Genomic DNA, 22,386 nt, shown 5'->3' with positions numbered 1-22,386 from the left:
ATAAAGAAACCTAAAATGCCAGTCGAAGGAGTTTGTATTTCATATAGCAAGGCATAAAGTAGCCTTGAAGACGGCTTCATTGGTATCTCTGAAATAGGAGGAGAAAGAGAAGGCTGCCATGACAAAGGGAAGAACACTGATAAAAGAAGGATATAAGAGAGAAAGGCATAAATAACTGAGGGTCTGTTTTGTTGGGGGAGGGGGAAATATCCATGCAAACAAGATTGCAAATTCAGTATTCAGTAGTGGAAGGAACTTTTCGAAGGTTTTGGGCAAAGAAGTGATGTGAGGACCATGGAGACTGATTTTTTACTAGTGAGTGACAAAGATGAAATAAGAGCGAGGAGACAGAGAGTCTGGGTGTGTATGTGTGTCATTTAGGACAGTATAATCCATATGTGTAGAGGATAGTAGTTATAGAAATAAAATGATAGTGACAGAAATACAATGAAGGGATGGTTATAAAAAACACTAGTAGATATAATCATTAATACTCTGTATATATTTTTTCTGTAGAAAGTGAGGGAGAAAGAAATATGAAAAGACCACACTGAGATTTGAAGGAAATAATATTATTGAAAGACACAGTGAAGGCAGAAGGAAAAGCACCTTTTTAGGAAAAATCTTCAGTTCTTTAGACAAGTTAAACTTCTGAAGTATTTGTGGGATATCAATTTAGGAATATATCAAATAGTTGTCGATTCAGGCCCATAGCTCAAGGAGGGAAAGGGTTATGCCAGGTTGGAAGACATCTGTATATAAGTGAAAACTGAAGTTGTGAGAATGGATGAGACTGCTAAGGTGAATTGAGAAAGAGGCCACAGAAAGATAGGTCAAGAATAGAACCACAAGCAACACATTTCATAATAGGAAGCTGACAAAATGAAAACAAACAAGGAACTGTTAGACAAGTAAGAGGAAAATCAGCAGTATCGCTTATTAGCCACAGGGTAGGAGGTGAGAAAGAAGAGTATCAAGTGGCCAAGGTGTATAGAGAAGTCGAAATGGATGAGACTTGAGTAAAAGCTCTTGGATTCAGATATGAGGTTCATTTGGTAACCTTTCAGAGAATAGTTTTGGTAAAAACAGAAAGACACTTAACTGTAAGGCATTAGGAAATGAGTGGTGCTAAGAAAGTGGAGACATTAAGTAGAGAGAATTTTTATCTAAAAAGGTGAGCATTACAAATCATTTCCTCCTTCACAAGAATTAAATAAAGTCAATATAACATGTAAAGGATTGTTTTGTTTTTTCCCCCCTTAGAGAAAAGAATGGGAGGAAATAAGCCTAGAAATAACTAAACCCACTTCAGGAGAATCATAAAATAACCTTTCTGAAAAGCACTTGACAATGAGCTTTTATGTATACATCATCTCATTTGATTCTCACAGCAATATTCTAGGAAAGCCAGGACAAGCATTCTCATCATAGCTCCATCAAGGAAAAAACTGGAGCTCAGAGAGATGTAGTGACCTGTCAGAGGTCACAGTGAAGGCCAGTGGTGGCATCTAGACCTGAACTCAAATCTTTTGCTATCCTCTGATGTTATGTTCTCTTCACTACACTTGTTACCTTTCTTCTAAATCCAATCAATGGACTGTGTATATAAACTAGAGAATATTTAATGGCAAACTAGTTACTTATGGATGTATTTAATGACTCTACAGTCATAGTCTTGAAAATTTTCCTAGTCCATAACTACCTTCTCTTTTCTTTTTTCTTGCTAGGGTCAAGAGTTTTTTCATCTAGAAAAATATCCAAGACAAACTGTTAACTGAGGTCATTAACACACTTCTATCACCAGGGTTGACAGTAAGTATACAGAAAACAGGACAAATAATTTCCTTATTCCGAGGAAAACAAAAAATAGCAGCAATGGATGACATATACAGAAAGTCCATGATTTTAAAATTTAGCCTTTCAGTAAGTAACTTAAATCTATCCTTCACATCTCTTTATAATAAATAATTATAACGATGAGTTTAATTTTTATGGAAATGTACAAAGTAATATATATACCATTATGGATGTTTCATTCCATTTAAAAATATACCCTGCAACACAAACTAAGGAAAAACTAAATTCTGAATGTTACCTAAGGATGCATAAAGGACACACAGTATATTTTCTTTATATTTAAAGTCTGTGGCCTATTATTGAAACTATAGTTGACATTTCCCCTTATTATGTGAATTATAAATTTCAAATCTTCATCTTTTACTTAAGAAAGGCACTTTTCTGATACTTACGCTACATTTAGTGGTAAGGTATGGTTGCATGGTCATGGCATGTTTGACCATTAGCTGGGGTCTGATTTTGCTGAATAAGAACAAAGTGGTTATGCAAGCTACCAATCGACCAGAATTCACTCCCTTATTGTCAGAATCTGGAAAAAAAAAATTAAAATGAAAACACAGTGGAAATTGTACAAAATACAATCTAAACTGTTTTCTTAATGACCTGAGGGGGAAATAATGTATGTGTGGGTTAACTGAGGATAACAGAAAAGTGAGGATAACAGAGAAGGTTTTTGCTCCCACAGGTTGGGGTAGGCTTGGTGGTGCAAGGGGATGAGTTGAGTGATTTCAATGACAAAAGTAATAGATGAGCAAAATTCTACTGGGAAAGGGGCTTTAGCTATGACTGGAGGGAATCTTTTTCAACTCAAGTAACAATTATTAGGCATCTATAGTGTGCCTCATATTGTGCACTGTGGGAGCTGGATATTTTAGATAAGAAAGGGTTCTCCTTCCCTTATGGATGGAGCTAAGCTAAAAGGACATGGAAAGTAGAAATAGTAACACAAAATGGTGGATAAGAAAAAGATGGCTCAAAGAGTGGTGACAGGTTGAAGAGTATTAGGATTAAAAGAGAAGTTTCTATTTGGGGGACAAATTGCATTACATGGATCAAGGTGAATTTTTAGAGTAGGAACCAATAATCTTTTTAGCCCTGAGAATAAAAGGTGGTGAAAAACAGAGTAGATAAAAGAGAAAAAAGGAATAGAAGAAATACTGAGAAGATAAAAGAAAAAAGAAAGAAGTGAATAGAGTGGGTAGAGTACTACTCTAAATTAATTTAGATGTGTCACTCAATGGCATCTGTGTCAAGGGATGCATATATTTCTTCTGGAGAATTATTTATGCTGACTATCCAGAAATTATATGAGCCTTGACTTGGACTTTCTATATTAATAATGCCATATCAACCATTACCCTAGCTATTTATATATGAATATAAGCTAAAGTTATATATCGATATGCTAATGCTAAATTTCAAAATTGAGAATTTGACAAATAGATGATCTTTGGTCTGATAGAAGATGGCAATTTTAATTTCTAAAGATGTTTTGAGCACTTACTGAATTTTAAGAAATAATTTTCTAGGCCAAAATAAAATAAATGATAACTTTAAAACCCTCAGAGCATTAAATAAAAAAGCCTATATTTTTAGACTTGTCAAATCAACTTCTTTTCAATATGTTATTTTAAAAAATAATTTAAAAGAACAGGAATTAATCTTCCTGTTAAAAATTCTAAAATAGGACATTAAAAATTTTCAAGAGATTCCTATTATATTTGATGAACTTCAGGTTTTGTTTGATTTACTGCTTTAGATATGTGTTGGCAAAGCTATGGAATGCATACTAAATTGGGCTGCTCCCTTCCCCCTCTCCATGCACGCCCAAAGATATTTCTTTTCCCAGCAGTCCAATGGGAGCTTCTTCCTGCCCCTGTCTGGGGGAAGGGAGTGGGTAGCTGCTCACATGTGGTGTGAAGGTTGCCGTTTTGGGCACTTGGTCTCTAAGAGTTTCGCTATCACTGCTCTTGATACTATGAGGTAACTAAAATGACTTTGAGTAAGATTTGTGATCTTAGCAGCTATGTGGTATAGGAGATAAGAGTCCTAGGCCCCGAAGTCAAGAAGATTCATCTTCCAAGTTCAAATTTGGTCATAGACACTTACTAGCTGTCTGATCCTGGACAAGACACTTAATCCTGTTTGCCTCAGTTTCTCACCTGTAAAATGGACTGGAGAAGGAAACAGCAAACCATTCTAGTATCTTTGCCAAGAAAACCCCAAGTTGGGTCACAAAGAATCAGACACAACTAAATTGTGATCTTACTGAACAACTTTAAGAGGTTTATTCAACATTAACAATCCCGTAAAATATAATTTGGGTTATGTCATAGATAAAAAACCAAACAAACCTGTACTATATTTTAATGGCAAGAAGAAAACTGCATCTTGTTATTTAGAAGGAATGGGTGCTTAATAAATATTTGTGAATTCATAGTCTAAGTATAGAAGTAAATGCATACAGAATGTCAAGTGCTCTATTAATTTTATGTATATTCTTAAATATGTTAAGCTATGTATACATATTTTATATATATATATATAAAATTAATATAATGGATATATAAAATGTGTGACTTACCAGCTAGAGATTCCTCATATTTAAGGATATGCTCAACTAAGTTATCAACAAGCTGAGTACAAGCTTTCTTCACAGGTTTATAAGAAGCATCTTCTTCTGATTTTAAAAGCTTTATCAGATAGAGAAAAAAATTCTAGTTAGGTTATTGAATATGCAATGATATCAACACAGTAGTTTGTACCCTTAAATAAAAATTATGCCCTGTAATCAAATGTAGCAAAATGCCTCCTAAATGCGTTTAAAAAAAAATCACACTCTGAAAAGAAATTCTAACATACTCCTCAATAAGAGTGGGAAAGGGAGATACAACTATGGTAAAGGACCTTGAGCTGGGCAAGCAAATAAATTAGATATTGGATTATAGCTGGAATATAAGACAAGGCCCAATCACAGTATTATTAAAGAATATGGAAGGATTAAAAAAAAAGTTGGTTAAAGATTACCTTTATTTAGAAAAGCCTTGGTTTACAAAGTATACAAATTAATACAGAGAATTTTAAAAATATAGAGGAATCTTTTAGAATATATTAAGAATACTATTTTTTCAAACAGTCAAACACTGTCTGATGACAGGAACTTGAAATATGTAATAAAGCAATAGTATACTTTTATTAGGGATCAGGCCTGAGAGTGAGAGAAAAAAATGGGTTTTTTATTATTTTCCCTACACTTGTTCACTACTTGACTTTAAGAGGACTTCATTCTGTCCCTTCAGAGGGAGAATGAGGTGGAAAAAAGTAGAAACATTTTGCCCTCTGAAAAGTGGTGGTTTGAATTCAAAGAAAAACTGGAATGTCAACTTAACTCCATTCTTTAATTCCTAATAAAAGTATACTACTATCTATTTCTTTCCTATCAAATTTGACCATATTTGAAATGATCCTCAACTCCAATTTTATATTTATAGAATCCCAAGTCTAGAAATGAATATAAAGCAATTTGACAATAAAATAAAGTTGGTAACTTTTTTTAGGGCTTTAAGACATTATAAATGGGCACTCTCATGTGCAAAGCAGATCATATTAATCTACAGATAATTTAGCTTATAATCATTAGGCATTTACTAAACACATGAGTCTGGAATAGAATTCCTCATAGAAGTCAGGATATTTTAGAGAAAAACAACTATTTTCTTTCTATAAAGATACAGATTTTTCAATTTATTTTTATTTCATTAAGTGATTACTGAGAGATTTTGTGCTAAATCTTGGAGATACAAGGAGGAAAAATGACCATACTTATGCAGGACTTAATTTATTCATTCTCATTTCTGAACCTCCAATCAAGGTGAATTTAATAAATGCAAACTATCCTTTCAGTTTACTGCCCTACAAACTCAACACTTTTTTCTTGCCTTCATTTAAAGTTACTAAAAACTGTCCCTTTTCCTAGAAAGTCTTGACAACCTAAATATAACCTTATCCCATAACCTTTTTCTCACTTTTGCCTCAAAAGCAGGATCTTCCAGTATATTTCGATATAACTACTTCTTATTCATTTTTCTTATATTTGTTCATTGTTTTTATTTTTGCAACCTCTCATATATTCATTTGGGTGCTGATGGTCTGAGATAATGTCCATTAAAGTGATGAGGTTTTCTTTATAAAATTTTATTTGCAGTGTCATAAAGAGACGGGTTTAAATGTTTTATGAAAATTTGCATTAATATCACTTCACATCAAAGTGCTTATACCAAAAGATGGGATGGTAGTAAAAACTGGAAATGTTTGAATCTGGGTTAAAAATAGTGAGAGCTCTATATGTTAGCATGGAATTAGAAACAGTGCTTCTTTTTCCAGGTTTGGACCACCAACTTAATCATCCCAATTGCTCCTATTCCACTCATTACTCCTTTCAGCTCCCTAGTTAACTTTTCAGTATTTATGTTGCTAACAGTGGTCATATTTCCATCACTTGTGTTTACGGTTATTGCTTATTTTTATAAAAATGGGGTTTTCATTATTAAATGGGTTTTTCTCTTATTAAATTGTAAATATCCCTAATGCAGGAACTACATATAGCTCCTATTTCATGTCTGTTGCCAGCAGGTGCCTATTTTAGACAGAGTGAATGCCAGGTCATTGCTGCTGACTTATGGATTAAATAAGACAGTAGTGTTGAAACAGTAAGTTAGCAGATGAGTATTGGTTCAATAAGTGTTTTTTAAGGCTATAAATGACATTACAGATGATACTCAGGAGATGTGAATGTCTTAATGGCACTAGCACAGCAAATAGATGAGACAAGATGAAACAAATAGATGAGAACCAACAAGACTACTGGCGGCAACAAGTGGAGGCAAGTTTATTTATGACACTACACCTTAGGTGATGTCACTGAATAGCTGAGAAAAAAAGGCCAACACATCATATGATGCCATCAATGTGTTATAACCTCTTACTTATAACAAATGATACGAAAATAAAGGGAGTAAAAACCAAAGTAAAGACAAAATGCTGAGAGCTTGAAAGAGAGAGAAAAAAGCAAAGCATTATTCTTTGTGAGGGGTTAGGGATCTGATAAAAACATTTATTGTGGATACTAAAGTATAATCATTTTGACTTTTTTTTAAAATTAGACTTACAGATTCACTGGTATATGGGAATGTCTTGAAGAGGCAATTCTTTCTCTATACTCTTTTAAAATTAGACATTCTAACTTTCAATCAGCCAGTGAGGTCTGGCAGAATCAAGAAATATAACCTCATATGGCAGCATCTGGCTCAGGAATGCTCTTTATAAGACATATTATAACACATTGATTGATTGCTGGAGCTTTGGGAGAATGTTATTCAATTATGGTGGTATTCTAACTAAATAATAGCTCTTGGAAGGCAGCCTTTAAGAAATGCATGGTGTGAGTGACTGGCACCTGTTTTGAACTTGTGTGAAATGAAGTCTATGGCTAGGAGAATTGAGGTAACTGGCCAATGGTTACAGAGGTATCTTCCTGACTCCTGACCGGGTTTTCCATCCACCAATCCAAGGTGGCTTTCTTGTGGTATAACAAACATAATTCCTGACCATATAACAGTTTTTTCAGGTTTTACTGGATTTTTCAACCTATGTCTGAAACATGTTATGTGCCTTACTAGAAAAGTTAAGGAAGTATTTTATGTATAATTTTCCTTATTTCCCCTACCCCTGAAACAGTGACTTGTAGCTCATATATTTTGGTCTAAGTTTCTATTGGTTGTCTTGGTTTTAAATGATCTCGTTTAAATTCATATGAATTACATTATTATTTGCTATCTCAGGTGCCACCATGAAGAATATATTTGTTAGAGAAAGAGATTTTACACAAAACATTAGAAACTCCTCAGGTATTATTACCTGACTCTCAATAGTACAATGATATCCTAAAAACACAAATGAGGATTCTAAATAGAGAGAAAAAGTGAAGAGTCTATTTTGGAAGGAAAACATATTTATTAATCATGCAAGATAGAGCTATTATGTTAAACATTAAGAATACAAAAAGTGAAGTTTGCAAAAATGGGGAATGGTTAAATTAATAATTCAATTCTAAGAGAAAGAAATATCTAAAGAATATTGAAACATGAAATTGGAAAGTTCTCTTTGGAAGGCATAGAAATCTAGGTATAGAAGTTAATTAAAGGGAGTGAATACTCAAGATTTAATAATTAATAGTCTTCATACTTATATGTATATTTACAATTGTGCAGTAAAAATAAGAATTTTCTCATGTTATAAATTAACAATGTGTATTCAACATTTTAAGTTTTTATGTTTCAGTGATTTTCTTTTGAAATATTTATAATTAAGTCAAATGTATACTCACATTTTGAAGAAGCTGTTCAAACCAGTCATATCCAGTATCTCTACAAGCTGCAACCTTAGAAAAAGAAATGTTACAGTCATAAAATGTGTACTTTTATTGATGAACCTAGTTAAGAATGTATTTATATTTGATATTTGTAAATATTTTCTGAATTTAAAAAGTCAAATCTATACATATATATTTCCTTTTATTTGGTTAAATAATTTATTGATAGTGGCCTTAAGTATTATTCCAAATTAAATCTAAATTATTCCTATTAAGTAAAATTCTAAATAATTAAACACTTCCAAATAATAGGAAAATCTGGAGATTTCAATTCAAGAATTAGTATCAAGCACTAAAAGTCAGATATATTTAAATTTTAATCAATAACTTGGGTTACTTTATTGTTTATAAGTATAATTCTAAGCTTAAGACTATATAAATATGCTATATTGTCAATGAAATTATGCAAATTGAAATTTATACAGATTTGTAAAGTTTCTTGACCAGTTAGGTCAAGAACAACAACAACAAAATGGAAATGTGATGAAGAAAAAAAGGGAATGGAATTGTCTAAGGAGACTGATATGGATGCTCAGGGGACCTATCAATCAATTTAGACGTAAGGAAGACAAATATTGACAGTGGAAACAAGGCCAGGTAATGGAGAACAAAGACAATATCGAGGCACATCGGAATAGTGACAGCTGTGCTGAAATGCAGAATGAGCCAAGGAGGGGCAAGAAAAGTTAAGGACTACAAAGATTTTCTTAAAAGAGCAAGTGGAGAAAAGAGTAAGATCAAAGAAGGGACAGAGTTACAATGAAGGGTAGATTGGATAGTAATGATGGACAACAGTACAAGCTTTATTCTTACAGTATTTCTGTTTTCTCTAACTAGGTAGAGGTAAATGTCCTACAGGTTTGAAAGGACTTGAGAAAATGGCTCACTGAAATCCAAGAGAAGTTGGGAGATTGTAATGTAAGAGCATTGAGCTGACTTTTTAAACTGAGGTTACTGAAAGACCCAGTAGAAATGATTGTAGAGTAAATGATCTTTGAAAATCAGTGAATTAATATGAGAACTGAAGGGACAAATATTATTTCAATTCCTGGCCTCTTTCACCAGAAAGGACTAGAATGGAATCTGACCACTCCTGGCAATCAATAAACCTGTATTTGATTTCTGGCAAAATTCTCAACTGTATTATAGAAGAAAATAAAGAGCTACTCATAAGAAGCATGGCTTTTAAAAAAAATGTCATGTCAGAATAATCTTATTTCTGACAACGCTACTCAACAAAATGCTATACATGGAGTCGATCTAGATTTTTAGGAAAACAAGTGACAAAGCTTTGTAGGCAGTCTTTTTAGCCAGGGTGATTTGGAATGAATTCAATGGTTAAAGCCAGTTCTGAGTGCTACAGGGATGTGTGAGGTAGCCTTATATAGATGTCAAAACTCAACATTTTTTCAGAGGACAAAGTTTGATGGTTTAGCTAATCCTGGATGACAGAATCTAAAAACCTCTAAGAGTTTAGAATACTTGACCTAATCTAACTGAATAGTGATAGACATAATGATAATGTCTTACAAATGAATTGAGGGAGGTCTGGTTAGGCAATAGTTCATATGAAAAAAATCTGATGGTTTTAGAGGACTTCAAGCTAAATATATGCCAACTGTGTGATAAGAAAGCTAAGGTGAGTTTAGATTACATTAAGGGAGGTATATGTCAGGACCTATTAAGCCTAAAGGAGACAAGATGTAGGGGTGGTGTGAATGAGAGATGTTTTCAAGTATTTGAATAACTATCATGTGGAAGCGGGATTTGACATGTTCTGTCTGAGCCTGGAGGGCAGAACTTGGCACAATGGTTAGAAATTACAGAGACAAATTTAGGATTTATGTAATAAAAACCTTTTAACAATTAGAGGTTTCCTTGGAAGACTGCAGTACTCCCTCTATGTGAGTCTTTGAAAAAGGGCTGCATTACCACTTTTCAGGCATGCTGAAAAAGGATTTCTTATTTATGTATGGGATAAACTAGAGAATATCAGAGATCGCTTCTCAAGGTAAGGGTATGCTATGATTATATGACTATTGTCACCTTGGCTTCAAAATTCCAAACCCAGCTTTACTCCTTGTCAAACTTTAGGGACTGGGGGAAGTAAAGTAATAGGCTAAGCTGTCAACACTATTAGGACTTTGATTTTCTTCAGGGAATCCATGATGGAGAAAGGTTAGGAGTGTTAATCACAGCTGATTTCATTATTCTTTCCCACTAATAGCTTATATAGTTGTGACATGAGGATTTATGGAGGTAGCAAATATATCACCTGTATCTCTATCCCAAATTTATTGCATTGATAACAAGTGGCATAAGTAATAAGAATAGGATACCAAATGGTAGTATATGCACAGAAACCAAATACTTATGCTAACTCTGCTTCTTACCACATCAGTGATGTTTAAAATTTTTCTGGTCATTGCTTCCTTGTCATGATGAGGAGTTGGAGTAAACCAGAGTTTCTGGAATGTTTCATTTACTAATTTCTAGAAGAAAGAAAAATTCCAAAACTAACTTAAGCAAACAATTCACATATTCCCTACTATCAAATTCTAACGCAAAATAATACAAATAACATGGAATCAAAGGGAATAACTAAAAGAATTTCTACATAAATTTTCACATTGGTTTAAGAGATTTTCAGCTCCAGTTTTATGAGGTATGCTTCAAAGTTAAAAATAAACATGGAAGAATTATTTTCATTTTCTAAAAGTTATTATTTCTTTGAATTTAGCTAACAGCCATGAAAAATTGTCATATATTACTAACATTACAGATTTTCAAAAGGAAAAAAGTATTTCTAAGATTACTGAAAAGAAAATTTTCTGTTTGGTTAATTACAAGTATTAAGTCGCGTAATTGTGCCTAAAATGTTTTACTATTGTTAATTTATATAGTCATACCTGTTAGGAAAAATGTATCTGCTAGAGTTATAGTATTAATCTCAAGATGTTAATAAATCCTCCCCCCACTCACAAACTTTTCAGGTGTGTAAAAAAAAAACACAAAACAAAGAAACACATAAGCAGATAGTCCCTTTAAAAGTCTCTAAGAATAAATTAAATATCTTTCTTTAAGTGATTTAATCTCTTATTCATAAATGATCTAAATTTCACTAATAAGAAAAGAACAAAAGGACTTGTCCAAGGTCAACCAGCAAGCTGGTTACAGATTAAGTACTCCCAGCTATTGCTATTTTCAATAACTTTCTAAAGAGGTATAAAAAGGCCTCTTTCATTTTTAAGGAGAGTTTTGTAATTCTAAATAATTATATATTATCTAATAACCTGAATGTCAGATATATTAATTAACTAGACTTATACTATAAATTAGGCTTATAATTCTAATTAATTTCTTTAGTATTCTTAAAACTCAAAAGTTTCATGCATTATGGAGAAATGTAATTCATTTAAAATGTTTTACAGAACAAAGTTACATATTATAAAATGTTAACATATTAACATTTTGACCTATGTCCTTTGGAAAATATTGTAATTTATGTTCATTGAAAAAAAATTAAATGAACACATATATCATCTTTTATGGAGGCTTAACAAATGTGAAAAATGTTCATTTCCAGGTTTTTACTAATTTTCATACTTAACTTTTTTAGAAGTAAAAAAGATGAACAAAACTAAAAGCCAGGGGCAGCTGGTTAGCTCAGAGCCAGGCCCAGAGATGGGAGGTCCTAGGTTCAAATCTGGCCTCAGACACTTCCCAGATATGTGACCCTGGGCAAGTCACTAGCCCTTACCACTCTTCAGCCTTGGAACCAATACCCAGTATTGATTCCAAGATGGAAGGCAAGGGTTTAAAAAAAACAACAAAGAACAAAACTAAAAGGCAAATAATATTGAGTTTAAGTCAAAATATTACTACTACATATATCATAATTGAAATTTGAGAATAACTTCAATAATGTGAGTTCTCCAAGTGAGTGAAAGCAAATAATAATAATCTTATCTGAACAGTATAGTTGTATTTGTTTCTGAACACATCAGCAGTTCGTTAGTGATCAAAAACTGAAAATAAAAATTAGGTAAAATGTAGGAAAAAGACATTAAGTACTCTGAAAACTTTAAACTGTTATTATAAATACTAGAATCAACTATTATCAGGGGCAACTAGGTAGAGCAGAGGAGAGAGAATTGTGCCTACATTGATGATGACCTGAGTTCCAATATAGCCATTGACATTTCCTCATATCTAAGATGAGGAAAATGATAGCACCCATTTCCCAGGATTCTTTGATCTTATGAAGATCAAATGAGATTAATATTTGTAAAATGCTTATTAGCTCAGTGTTTGCACATATTAAGCACTATGTAAATGCTGGTTATAATAATAATGACAACAGTAAATATAAATTTCAGTGTGATGTTTTACTCTTTAATATTTTATATAAATTATGTATATTAAGGTATAACTATTTAAATTTATAGACAAAATAGTTTTTGACTTTTCATCCTACCTTAATGCCCTCTTCATCATTTACTCTGCGGATCATTTTCACGCACATCTCTGTGATTTTGGGAAATGTAGGTTGTTCAATACATATATCTCTCAGAATCTTTATTACCCTTTTCCTGACACTGATACCAGTATCCTGGAACAGAAAATTATGGCACAATGTAATATAACAATGAAATTATAAGTACCCACACATAACAAAATTATTATATAAAAGATATCAGAGGAAAAAAGTTTTCTTCATTTCAGGTCATACAATATTTAGAATGGTTTGATATTTGTCTACTACATGTTTTCTTCAAAATGTCCTTATAACAGGATTAGGCATATGCCTAATAGGGAGAATTTAGTTTATATATATAAAGATATAGCTCTATTATCTATGTATCAACTATCACAAAATGTCAGATACCAAACAAACTCATTAATGTTATATAGGCAAGCAGGGCAATGATGGTACAACTATGCTGAATTTACTATTCAGTTTCATAGTCAATTTCCAATTCTAGCTTTTTTGGTACAAACTTATGTCTCATAACATTGTTTTTATTAATTATAAATAAAATTCTGAAAAAAGGCAGCAACTCATAAGGCACCAGGATCAAGAAGCAATTTTTTATGAGTAGAAATCCTAAATTTTGTCTCCAAATTGCCATTTGATTTTGAGTAAGACAAATCACTTTAAAATCAATTTATCCAACTTCCGGTTAAGATGGCGGCTTAGAGAAAGCTAAAGCTCAGATCTCCTGAAAACTCTTCCCGACCGATCTCAAAGCTCCTAAGGCGCCGAAATTCAAAACGATCAACAGCACAGACCCTGGGAACCCTCCTCCTGGACCTGGACCCGGATCAAAAGGTACGGCTCCCCTTAAAAGCCAGAACCCGAGATCCCTCGGACCTCAGGGGTAGGAGCGCAGAGTCCAAGGCTCCCGGAAGCCGCAGCCCGGCCGGGCTCAGAGAGCAGAACCCTCAGGGCCTTCTACAGTCCCGGTTAAAGTTACTGCCTGGGGCCTCCGCTGCAGAGAGCTGGTCGAAACAACAGCAACCCTCAGGGCGGGCAAGACAGCCTCACGGGCTGGATCCTGCTATCCAAGTCTCAGTGAAAGTCCTCGCCCTCGGAGCTTGGGCTAGCTGCAGCCCATCCCCCCGCAGGCCAACGAAACAGCCTCACGGCCAGCGATTCTGAAGGCAACTTCCGGAAAGGGAGCCCGGGGGAGAGTGTGGCCTCGTGGTCCGACCCTTCCATTCCAGTTCCAGTGAGGCATATTCAGTTTAACCAGGGAAAGCTCATAGAACCATCTGCCCAGGACTAAAGCCTCTGAACACCAGACAGAGACAAGAAAAACTAATCCTCCACATTCAGAAATGGCAAACTCCACAGAACCACAGAAGCCCCAAAATACCAAGAAAAATAAGAAGAAAGGGGCGACTTTGGACACATTCTATGGAGCCAAAATACAAAATACAGAGCAGACAGAAGATAATATAAAAGAAAATGCTCCAAAACCTTCCAAAGGAAATGGAAACTCTCCACAAACCTATGAAGAATTTGAATCAGAAATGACCAAAAAGATGGAAGCCTTCTGGGAGGAAAAGTTGGAAATAATGCAAAAGAAATTCACGCATCTACAAAACCAGTTTGACCAAACTGTAAAAGAAAACCAGGCTTTAAAGGCCAGAATCAGGCAGCTGGAAGACAACGATCGTGTAAAAGAGCAAGAATCAATAAAGCAAAGCCAAAATACCAAGAAATTAGAAGAGAACATAAAATATCTCACCGACAAGGTGATAGATCTGGAAAATAGGGGGAGAAGGGATAATTTAAGAATAATTGGACTCCCAGAAAAGCCAGAAATAAACACCAAACTGGACATGGTGATACAAGATATAATCAAAGAAAATTGCCCAGAGATTCTAGAACAAGGGGGCAATACAGCCACTGACAGAGCTCACAGAACACCTTCTACACTAAACCCCCAAAAGACAACTCCCAGGAATGTAATTGCCAAATTCCAAAGCTATCAAACAAAAGAAAAAATCCTACAGGAAGCCAGAAAAAGACAATTTAGATATAAAGGAATGCCAATCAGGGTCACCCAAGACCTTGCAAGTTCTACTCTGAATGATCGTAAGGCATGGAACATGATCTTCAGAAAGGCAAGAGAGCTGGGTCTCCAACCAAGAATCAGCTACCCAGCAAAACTGACTATATACTTCCAAGGGAAAGTATGGGCATTCAACAAAATAGAAGACTTCCAACTTTTTGCAAAGAAAAGACCAGAGCTCTGTGGAAAGTTTGATACCGAAAATCAAAGAGCAAGGAATACCTGAAAAGGTAAATATTAAGGAAAGGGGAAAATGTTATCTTCTTCTTTTACTCAAACTCTCTTCTATAAGGACTACATTTATATCAACCTATGTATACTAACATGTGGGGAAAATGTAATGTATAAATAGGGGGTAAAGAAAGACCAAATAGAATAATCATTCTCACACAAAGATTCACATGGGAAGGGGAGGGGAAGATAACTCCTATAAGAAGGAGAGGAAGAGGGGGGGGGGGGGTTACTTAAACCTCAATCTCAGGGAAATCAGCTCTGAGAGGGAAAAACATCCAGATCCATTGGGATCTTGAATTCTATCTTACCCAACAAGGGTAAGGAGAAGGGAAAACCAAGGGGGGGAGGGGGAGAGGGAGAACAAAAAGGGAGGGAAAGAGAGGGGGGAGGGGGAGGGAACAAAAAGGGAGGGACTAAAAAGGGAAACATCAAGGGAGGGGACAAGGGGGACTGTTTCAAAGTAAATCACTGGACTAAAAGGTAGAGCCGAAGAAGAAAAGGTTAGAATTAGGGAAGGCAATCAAAATGCCAGGGAGTCCACAAGTGACAGTCATAACTTTGAACGTGAATGGGATGAACTCACCCATAAAACGTAGACGAATAGCAGAATGGATTAGAATCCAAAACCCTACCATATGTTGTCTTCAAGAAACACACATGAGGCGGGTTGACACCCACAAGGTCAGAATTAAAGGATGGAGTAAGACCTTCTGGGCTTCAACTGATAGAAAGAAGGCAGGAGTGGTAATCATGATATCTGATAAAGCCAATGCAAAAATAGACCTGATCAAAAGGGATAGGGAAGGTAATTATATTTTGTTAAAAGGGACTATAGACAATGAGGAAATATCATTAATCAATATGTATGCACCAAATAATATAGCACCCAAATTTCTAATGGAGAAACTAGGAGAATTGAAGGAAGAAATAGACAATAAAACCATACTAGTGGGAGACTTAAACCAACCATTATCAAATTTAGATAAATCAAATCAAAAAATAAATAAGAAAGAGGTAAAAGAAGTGAATGAAATCTTAGAAAAATTAGAATTAATAGACATATGGAGAAAAATAAATAGGGATAAAAAGGAATACACCTTCTTCTCAGCACCACATGGCACATTCACAAAAATTGACCATACATTAGGTCACAGAAACATAGCACACAAATGCAGAAAAGCAGAAATAATGAATGCAGCCTTCTCAGATCACAAGGCAATAAAAATAATGATTAGTAATGGTACATGGAAAACCAAATCTAAAACCAATTGGAAATTAAACAATATGATACTCCAAAACCGTTTAGTTAAAGAAGAAATCATAGAAACAATTAATAATTTCATCGAGGAAAATGACAATGGCGAAACATCCTTTCAAACTTTTGGGATGCAGCCAAAGCGGTAATCAGAGGTAAATTCATATCCCTGAATGCTTATATTAACAAACAAGGGAGAGCAGAGATCAATCAATTGGAAATGCAAATGAAAAAACTGGAAAGCGATCAAATTAAAAACCCCCAGCAGAAAACCAAATTAGAAATCCTAAAAATTAAGGGAGAAATTAATAAAATCGAAAGTGATAGAACTATTGATTTAATAAATGAGACAAGAAGCTGGTACTTTGAAAAAACAAACAAAATAGACAAGGTACTGGTCAATCTAGTTAAAAAAAGGAAGGAAGAAAAGCAAATTCACAGCATTAAAGATGAAAAGGGGGACAGCACCTCCAATGAGGAGGAAATTAAGGCAATCATTAGAAATTACTTTGCCCAATTATATGGCAATAAATACACCAATTTAGGAGAAATGGATGAATATATACAAAAATACAAACTGCCTAGACTAACAGAAGAAGAAATAGAATTCCTAAATAATCCCATATCAGAAATTGAAATCCAACAAGCCATCAAAGAACTTCCTAAGAAAAAGTCCCCAGGGCCTGATGGATTCACCTGTGAATTCTATCAAACATTCAGAGAACAGTTAATCCCAATACTATACAAACTATTTGACATAATAAGCAAAGAGGGAGTTCTACCAAACTCCTTTTACGACACAAACATGGTACTGATTCCAAAACCAGGCAGGTCAAAAACAGAGAAAGAAAACTATAGGCCAATCTCCCTAATGAATATAGATGCAAAAATCTTAAATAGGATACTAGCAAAAAGACTCCAGCAAGTGATCAGAAGGATCATTCACCATGATCAAGTAGGATTCATACCAGGGATGCAGGGCTGGTTCAACATTAGGAAAACCATCCACATAATTGACCACATCAACAAGCAAACTAGCAAGAATCACATGATTATTTCAATAGATGCAGAAAAAGCCTTTGATAAAATACAACACCCATTCCTATTAAAAACACTAGAAAGCATAGGAATAGAAGGGTCATTCCTAAAAATGATAAACAGTATATATCTAAAACCAACAGCTAATATCATCTGCAATGGGGATAAACTAGATGCATTCCCAATAAGATCAGGAGTGAAACAAGGATGCCCATTATCACCTCTTCTATTTGACATTGTACTAGAAACACTAGCAGTAGCAATTAGAGAAGATAAAGGAATTGAAGGCATCAAAATAGGCAATGAGGACACCAAGCTGTCACTCTTTGCGGATGACATGATTATCTACTTAAAGAATCCTAGAGATTCAACCAAAAAGCTAATTGAAATAATCAACAACTTTAGCAAAGTTGCAGGATACAAAATAAACCCACATAAATCATCAGCTTTTCTATATATCTCCAACACAGCTCAGCAGCAAGAACTAGAAAGAGAAATCCCATTCAAAATCACCTTAGACAAAATAAAACACCTAGGAATCTACCTCCCAAGACAAACACAGGAACTATATGAACACAACTACAAAACACTCGCCACACAACTAAAACTAGACTTGAACAAATGGAAAAACATTAACTGCTCATGGATAGGACGAGCCAATATAATAAAAATGACCATCCTACCCAAACTTATTTATCTATTTAGTGCCATACCCATTGAACTACCAAAATACTTCTTCACTGATTTAGAAAAAACCATAACAAAGTTCATTTGGAAGAACAAAAGATCAAGGATATCCAGGGAAATAATGAAAAAAAACACATATGATGGGGGCCTTGCAGTCCCTGACCTAAAACTATATTACAAAGCAGCAGTCATCAAAACAATTTGGTACTGGCTAAGAAACAGAAAGGAAGATCAGTGGAATAGACTGGGGGAAAGCGACCTCAGCAAGACAGTATACGATAAACCCAAAGATCCCAGCTTTTGGGACAAAAACCCACTATTCGATAAAAACTGCTGGGAAAATTGGAAGACAGTGTGGGAGAGACTAGGAATAGATCAACACCTCACACCCTACACCAAGATAAATTCAAAATGGGTGAGTGACTTAAACATAAAGAAGGAAACCATAAGTAAATTGGGTAAACACAGAATAGTATACATGTCAGACCTTTGGGAGGGGAAAGGCTTTAAAACCAAGCAAGATATAGAAAGAATCACAAAATGTAAAATAAATAATTTTGACTACATCAAACTAAAAAGCTTTTGTACAAACAAAACCAATATAACTAAAATCAGAAGGGAAACAACAAATTGGGAAAAAATCTTCATAGAAACCTCTGACAAAGGTTTAATTACTCATATTTATAATGAGCTAAATCAATTGTACAAAAAATCAAGCCATTTTCCAATTGATAAATGGGCAAGGGAAATGGATAGGCAGTTCTCAGATAAAGAAATCAAAACTATTAACAAGCACATGAAGAAGTGTTCTACATCTCTTATAATCAGAGAGATGCAAATCAAAACAACTCTGAGGTATCACCTCACACCTAGCAGATTGGCTAACATAACAGCAAAGGAAAGTAATGAATGCTGGAGGGGGTGTGGCAAAATAGGGACATTAATTCATTGCTGGTGGAGCTGTGAACTGATCCAACCATTCTGGAGGGCAATTTGGAACTATGCCCAAAGGGTGCTAAAAGAATATCTACCCTTTGACCCAGCCATAGCACTGCTGGGTCTGTACCCCAAAGAGATAATGGACACAAAGACTTGTACAAAAATATTCATAGCTGCGCTCTTTGTGGTGGCCCAAAACTGGAAAATGAGGGGATGCCCATCAATTGGGGAATGGCTGAACAAACTGTGGTATATGTTGGTGATGGAGTACTATTGTGCTAAAAGGAATAATAAAGTGGAGAAGTTCCATGGAGACTGGAACAACCTCCAGGAAGTGATGCAGAGCGAGAGGAGCAGAACCAGGAGAACATTGTACACAGAGACTAATACACTGTGGTATAATCGAACGTAATGGACTTCTCCATTAGTGGCGGTGTAATGTCCCTGAACAACTTACAGGGATCCAGGAGAAAAAAACACCATTCATAAGCAAAGGATAAACTATGGGAGTGGAAACACCGAGGAAAAGCAACTGCCTGAATACAGAGGTTGAGGGGACATGACAGAGGATAGACTCTAAATGAACACTCTAATGCAAATACTATCAACAAAGCAATGGGTTCAAATCAAGAAAACATCTAATGCCCAGTGGACTTACGTGTCGGCTATGGGGGGGGGGGGGGGGAGGAAAAGAAAATGATCTATGTCTTTAACGAATAATGCTTGGAAATGATCAAATAAAATATATTTAAAAAAAAAATAATGCAGGACAGTTCTGAAGAATTTATGAGAAAGAATACTCTTCACATTTTGAGGAAGAACCGTGGGAGTAGAAACACAGAAGAAAAATCACATGGGTCAATGGGGATACTATTGGAATGTAGACTCTAAATGATTACCCTAGTGCAAATATCAATAATATGGAAATAAGTCTTGATCAATGACAAATGTAAAACCCAGTGGAATTTCTTGTTGGCTATGGGAGGGGAGAGGGAAAGAACGAGTCATGTAACCATCAAAAATATTCTAAATTAATTAAATAAAAATTTTCAAATAATAAAAAAAAAAAATCAATTTATCCATCCTTCCTCAGTCAGTTGCTTAAGACCAAAGGTAACTATAGAGAAATTAGCAAAACATACAGTATAATGTATATAATAATCTTATTTCGGGTATTCCTTCTACCTATGCAGATTTTATCCTTTTTACAACCTATTTTTTGGGAGGGGGGTGCAAAGTATTCCTCAACCTAAGGCCAAGATGGCAATGAGCCTCTTTGAATATAAGCAGACTGACCCATACAACTTTATTGCTGAAACTACATTGACTTGTGGAACACCTGGAATATTCTGTCAACAGTCCTAGAGTCAAAGTTTTTCCAAAATGGTAACAATGAATGTGTTCACTTCATTATTAATTTTTGTCACAATGTTATTTGTACATTGAAACAAATTCTTGAATTTTTATTAGAAACTTATTTTAGATATATAGGTAAACTCTTATCTTCTCAACTACATGAATTAGGGAGGCCCGAAGAAATAAGTTTTATTTTAAGAGACAAGACAATATAATGAAAATTAACTAAACCACAAAACAAAAACATACCAATATTCGTTCAATCAGCATGTCGTAATACTGTTCAGCAAGCTGAGGTCGACAGAGGACAAATCGACCTAACAATTCAACTGCTGCCTCACGGACACTAGTGGAATTATCCATTAACCTTCCATGGACACCTCGTTGCATATCCAACTAAAGAAAAATACAAATCATATGTTGTTTATAGGTGGAATTAATATGTATGTATGAAGAGGAAAATGCAAACAATTTTCTTTTTTTGTTTTACCCTTGCTAAAATGCTGGGATCTACAGCAACAACCTCTGATAAACACTTCATGGCTTTTGTTCGAACAGCTATTGCATTTTCACCAAGTACTCGCAGAATCTGGTAAGAAAAAGTAGAAATTTTAATGACTTCTAGGAAGTAGAATGATATATAGAATATAAGATAATATAATGAAAGAATACATAATAAAAATTTAAATAAGAAAAAAACACTTTTAACCAAAACCTAATCTTTCATTTTTATAAAGGTGGTAAAATAGGATAGTATAACCCATAGAACCTAATTCAAATTAGGTATAATGTAATTCATGCATAAAACTAAATCCTAAAATTTGGGAGTTCCTATTTCTGTGTGCTTCAATTGCAAGAAGAATTTACAACTCTACGGAAACCTGTTATATATTTCTAAACTGTTCTCCAAGAATGATAAGATCATACATTTTAGATGTGGTATTTCTCTTGTTTCTTTTAAGTACAGAACAAGTATTAAATGATTTTCCCAAATAAAATTTCTGCTTAAAAGTAAAGGTTTTACATATATTTTACATATATTATAACTTTCTAAATGCCACAATCTACCTGGGAATGCCTCATTATGCATTGGTGAAACTTATATTCAGAAGAAGCCAGGCATGGCAAAAATAAAATAAAACCCAAATCAAACCTTGTGGGATTTAGAATGGCTTATTCACGAATGTATATGCTATACCCACAATTCCAGGTTTAGAACCAGTAAACCAACTCTATTTCATGACACGAAAACTTTTTGCAATTACCTGTGTCAAATAAATATCGAAGCTCTGGGCAAACGGCCTCATAGAGGCCAAGTATCTTACAATCAAGCAAGCATCTTCATAGTCCACAGTATCAGAATTCATCCTGTAAGAAGTAATTAAAAAAATTTTTTTTCCCCAAAAAATGTTTTTAAAAAGGAAAATATGATTGAGGAAAGACATACCTTAATGAAAATACCAACAACATGGAAAAGAGTTTGGACCGAGGACACATGTGATACCCAGAGGAATCACGCATCACCATTGGGAGGGATGGGGGTGGGGGTGGGGGAAGTAAATGATCTTTGTTTCTAATGAATAATGTTTGAAAATGACCAAATAAAATAATGTTTAAAAGGGAAAAAAAGGAAACTAAAATTTAAATGTATTATATAAGAAAATATAAATATAACTATGCACGTATATGTGTATATATCATACATATTTTTTCTATAGAACTTACTTTAATGTACTGAACTGTGAAGGTGTAGTTTTAATAATGCTTCGAAGAAATTTTTTCCGACTTTCTGCTCGATGCATGATTTGACCAGTTGTTTCAACCTCCTTTGCATGGTGTGTCCCTTCTGATGAATCCTCATCTTTCTGTGATTTCATAGCTTTTTCTGTTTCCAAAGTTGTGTCTCGAAACCACTGAGCTATATAGAACTTACGAGAAAACTAGAGAGAAAATATGTGGATTTCAGACCAAGAAGAGCTATTAATGTCATAATTTTTGGAATATTGATT

At 34.4% G+C, this 22,386-nt stretch overlaps 1 protein-coding gene across 6 annotated transcripts in view; it reads right to left on the bottom strand.

The window, feature by feature from the left end:
* Nucleotides 1-22,386, bottom strand: part of NIPBL (NIPBL cohesin loading factor) — a 268,483-nt gene that overhangs the window by 17,424 nt on the left and 228,673 nt on the right. For all 6 annotated transcript variants that reach the window (XM_056824556.1, XM_007487443.3, XM_007487441.2 and 3 more), the window contains 9 exons: nt 22,103-22,317; nt 21,643-21,745; nt 20,868-20,966; nt 20,627-20,773; nt 12,765-12,899; nt 10,681-10,779; nt 8,243-8,296; nt 4,442-4,550; nt 2,250-2,386 (listed from right to left, as the gene is read on the bottom strand). In XM_056824556.1, coding sequence (XP_056680534.1) covers nt 2,250-2,386; nt 4,442-4,550; nt 8,243-8,296; nt 10,681-10,779; nt 12,765-12,899; nt 20,627-20,773; nt 20,868-20,966; nt 21,643-21,745; nt 22,103-22,317 — 1,098 coding nt within the window. The remainder of the gene's footprint in view (nt 1-2,249; nt 2,387-4,441; nt 4,551-8,242; nt 8,297-10,680; nt 10,780-12,764; nt 12,900-20,626; nt 20,774-20,867; nt 20,967-21,642; nt 21,746-22,102; nt 22,318-22,386) is intronic.

Source organism: Monodelphis domestica, chromosome 3, assembly GCF_027887165.1.
Source record: "Monodelphis domestica isolate mMonDom1 chromosome 3, mMonDom1.pri, whole genome shotgun sequence".
In the NCBI taxonomy this organism is placed as follows: domain Eukaryota; kingdom Metazoa; phylum Chordata; class Mammalia; order Didelphimorphia; family Didelphidae; genus Monodelphis; species Monodelphis domestica.
Note: the sequence above shows the minus strand (reverse complement) of the source record. Positions and strands in the feature narration are given on the sequence as shown.